General features: G+C 47.4%; 1 protein-coding gene across 1 annotated transcript; it reads left to right on the forward strand.

Moving 5' to 3' along the window:
• Positions 1-503: 503 nt before the first annotated feature.
• LOC114072427 (olfactory receptor 6F1-like) lies at positions 504-1,550 on the forward strand. Its single transcript, XM_027910325.1, has one exon. The coding sequence runs from the start codon at positions 600-602 to the stop codon at positions 1,548-1,550; it is 951 nt and encodes a 316-aa protein (XP_027766126.1). The 5' UTR covers positions 504-599.
• Positions 1,551-2,039: the final 489 nt, after the last annotated feature.

A 2,039-nucleotide genomic window follows, 5' to 3' on the forward strand; every position in this document is an offset into this window, starting at 1 on the left:
AGGACCAAAAAGGCAAGTTATACTTGGTCAACTATTCTGCTCTCCCCTCTCTTTTCCTGAAGAACCAGAGAGAAAGAAACTATGGCAAAAAGCAGGGGATTGCAAAGTACCTGATATTGATTATCTTGGAATCAACAGATTCTCGGGGATTCCCAGTGCAAAAAGCAAACACTGAAAAGTAGAAATGAGAGCTTTAAACAGACAGAGTGGATGTGATTTCATGGGTTAGCATTTGTGCATTAGAAGAGAGGGTTTTGGCACAGAGGTGTGACAGATGTTTGCAATAGGTGTGAGTGAGCTTGGAATTTCCCAGGAATGGGGCGAAATGGCCAACAGCCTCTTTAGAATCCTCTGTTCTGGTGAAAGAAAAACAAGAAAAAAAAGAAACGACAACAAAATCCCTGAGGACTCCAAGTGAAATGTGAAACAAAAAATCAGGGGGTGAGAATTGCCTGAAGGACAATCTCTGGGCTATACAGGAAGATTGCAGGAAAAGAAAGGAGCAGAGAGGGAAGGATGGAACATTTTGTCCAGACTGTGAAATTATCACCCTGGGTTTTGCCACGTTGCTGTCTCAGCAGGAGGAACTGAAATTCAGCATGGGAGCAGCAAATGAAACAGCAGTATCTGAGTTCATCCTAGAGGGTTTCCCAGAGCTTGATCAAAGGCTGCAGCTGTTTCTCTCTCTGATCCTTCTGCTCATGTACCTGACAACAGTGACAGGGAATGCAATCATCATTTTCCTCGTGCGTGTGGATCACCACCTGCAAACCCCCATGTTCTTTTTCATTAGCAACCTGGCCTTCCTGGAAATCTGGTTTACATCTTCCACAAGCATCAAATTGTTTGCCATCCTGAGTTCTGATCAGAAAACCATCTCCCTGAGCAGCTGCTTTGCCCAGTCCTATTTCTATTTTGCCCTGGGTGGCACAGAGTGTATCCTAGTCCTTGTCATGTCCTTTGACCGCTGTGTTGCCATCTGCCAACCCCTGCACTACGCTGCCACCATGCAGCCTCAGCTCTGCCTCGGCCTGGTTGTTGCTGCCTGGGTCATCGGCTTCACCCTCCAGAGCTACCACCCGCTCTTCCTGTCTCAGCTGTCCTTCTGTGGCTCCAACAGGATCCCCCATTTTCTTTGTGACAACTCCCCCTTGTTCCAGCTGTCCTGCTCTGACACCAGCCTGTTTTGGAAAATAGACACTGCTTTCATATCATGTGTTGTGTTGGGTTCCTTAAGTTTAAACCTGGCATTTTACACCTGCATCCTTTTCTGTATTCTGCAGCTTTCAGCAGCCTCTGGGAGGAAGAAAAAAGCTTTTACTACCTGTTCTTCCCATCTCATCACCTTATCCATTGCATATGGGAGCTGCATTGCTCTCTGTACGTGTCCTTCAACAGATGCTTCCTTAAAGACCAACAGAATTGTAGCTTTGCTGAACACAGTCCTGTACCCATTCCTAAATCCATTCATCTACAGCTTTAGGAACAAGGCTGTGATACTGGCACTGAACAAATGCATTGCCAGGACAAGAGCAAAGCTCTTCCCCTAATCATGATGCATTTCTGGACAGAAATCCCAAGGATCTACTCCCACATTTTAAACAATACCAGGGCATATGTTTGTAACCTCCAAACGTGGAGGCCTCGGGAGATTTATGCTCTTGTCAGCTTGTGTCAGATTAAGTGATAAGAAGCTCATCTGCACACCCAGATGGGGCACTAACAGTGGTAGGAGGAGTAACAGGGCACTTAATGCTCTGCCCTGGCTGTTCCATCCCTGCAGAGCCATCAGCTCACCAGGAATCCATCTCCAGACAGAGAGAGCACAGAGGAACAGTGGCAAGGGACAGCCCAAATTATGGGCTCCTGAGAAAGGGACACCATGTCCCAGCTCCTTCCAGGGCTGCCCTGGCAGAGCCATCAGCCCTGTTGTCCAGGTTTGAAAGCCCTAAGGCACTGAGAGCAGATCACCATTTGAACTGGGGGGATTGTTGCCTTGGAGTGTTGGACACATTCTGGGATGCAGTTTTGGATAGCAC

The sequence above is a fragment of the Empidonax traillii genome, unplaced genomic scaffold, assembly GCF_003031625.1.
Source record: "Empidonax traillii isolate 1590-97213 ecotype Southwest subspecies unplaced genomic scaffold, ASM303162v1 scaffold3180:size14626, whole genome shotgun sequence".
In the NCBI taxonomy this organism is placed as follows: Eukaryota; Metazoa; Chordata; class Aves; order Passeriformes; family Tyrannidae; genus Empidonax; species Empidonax traillii.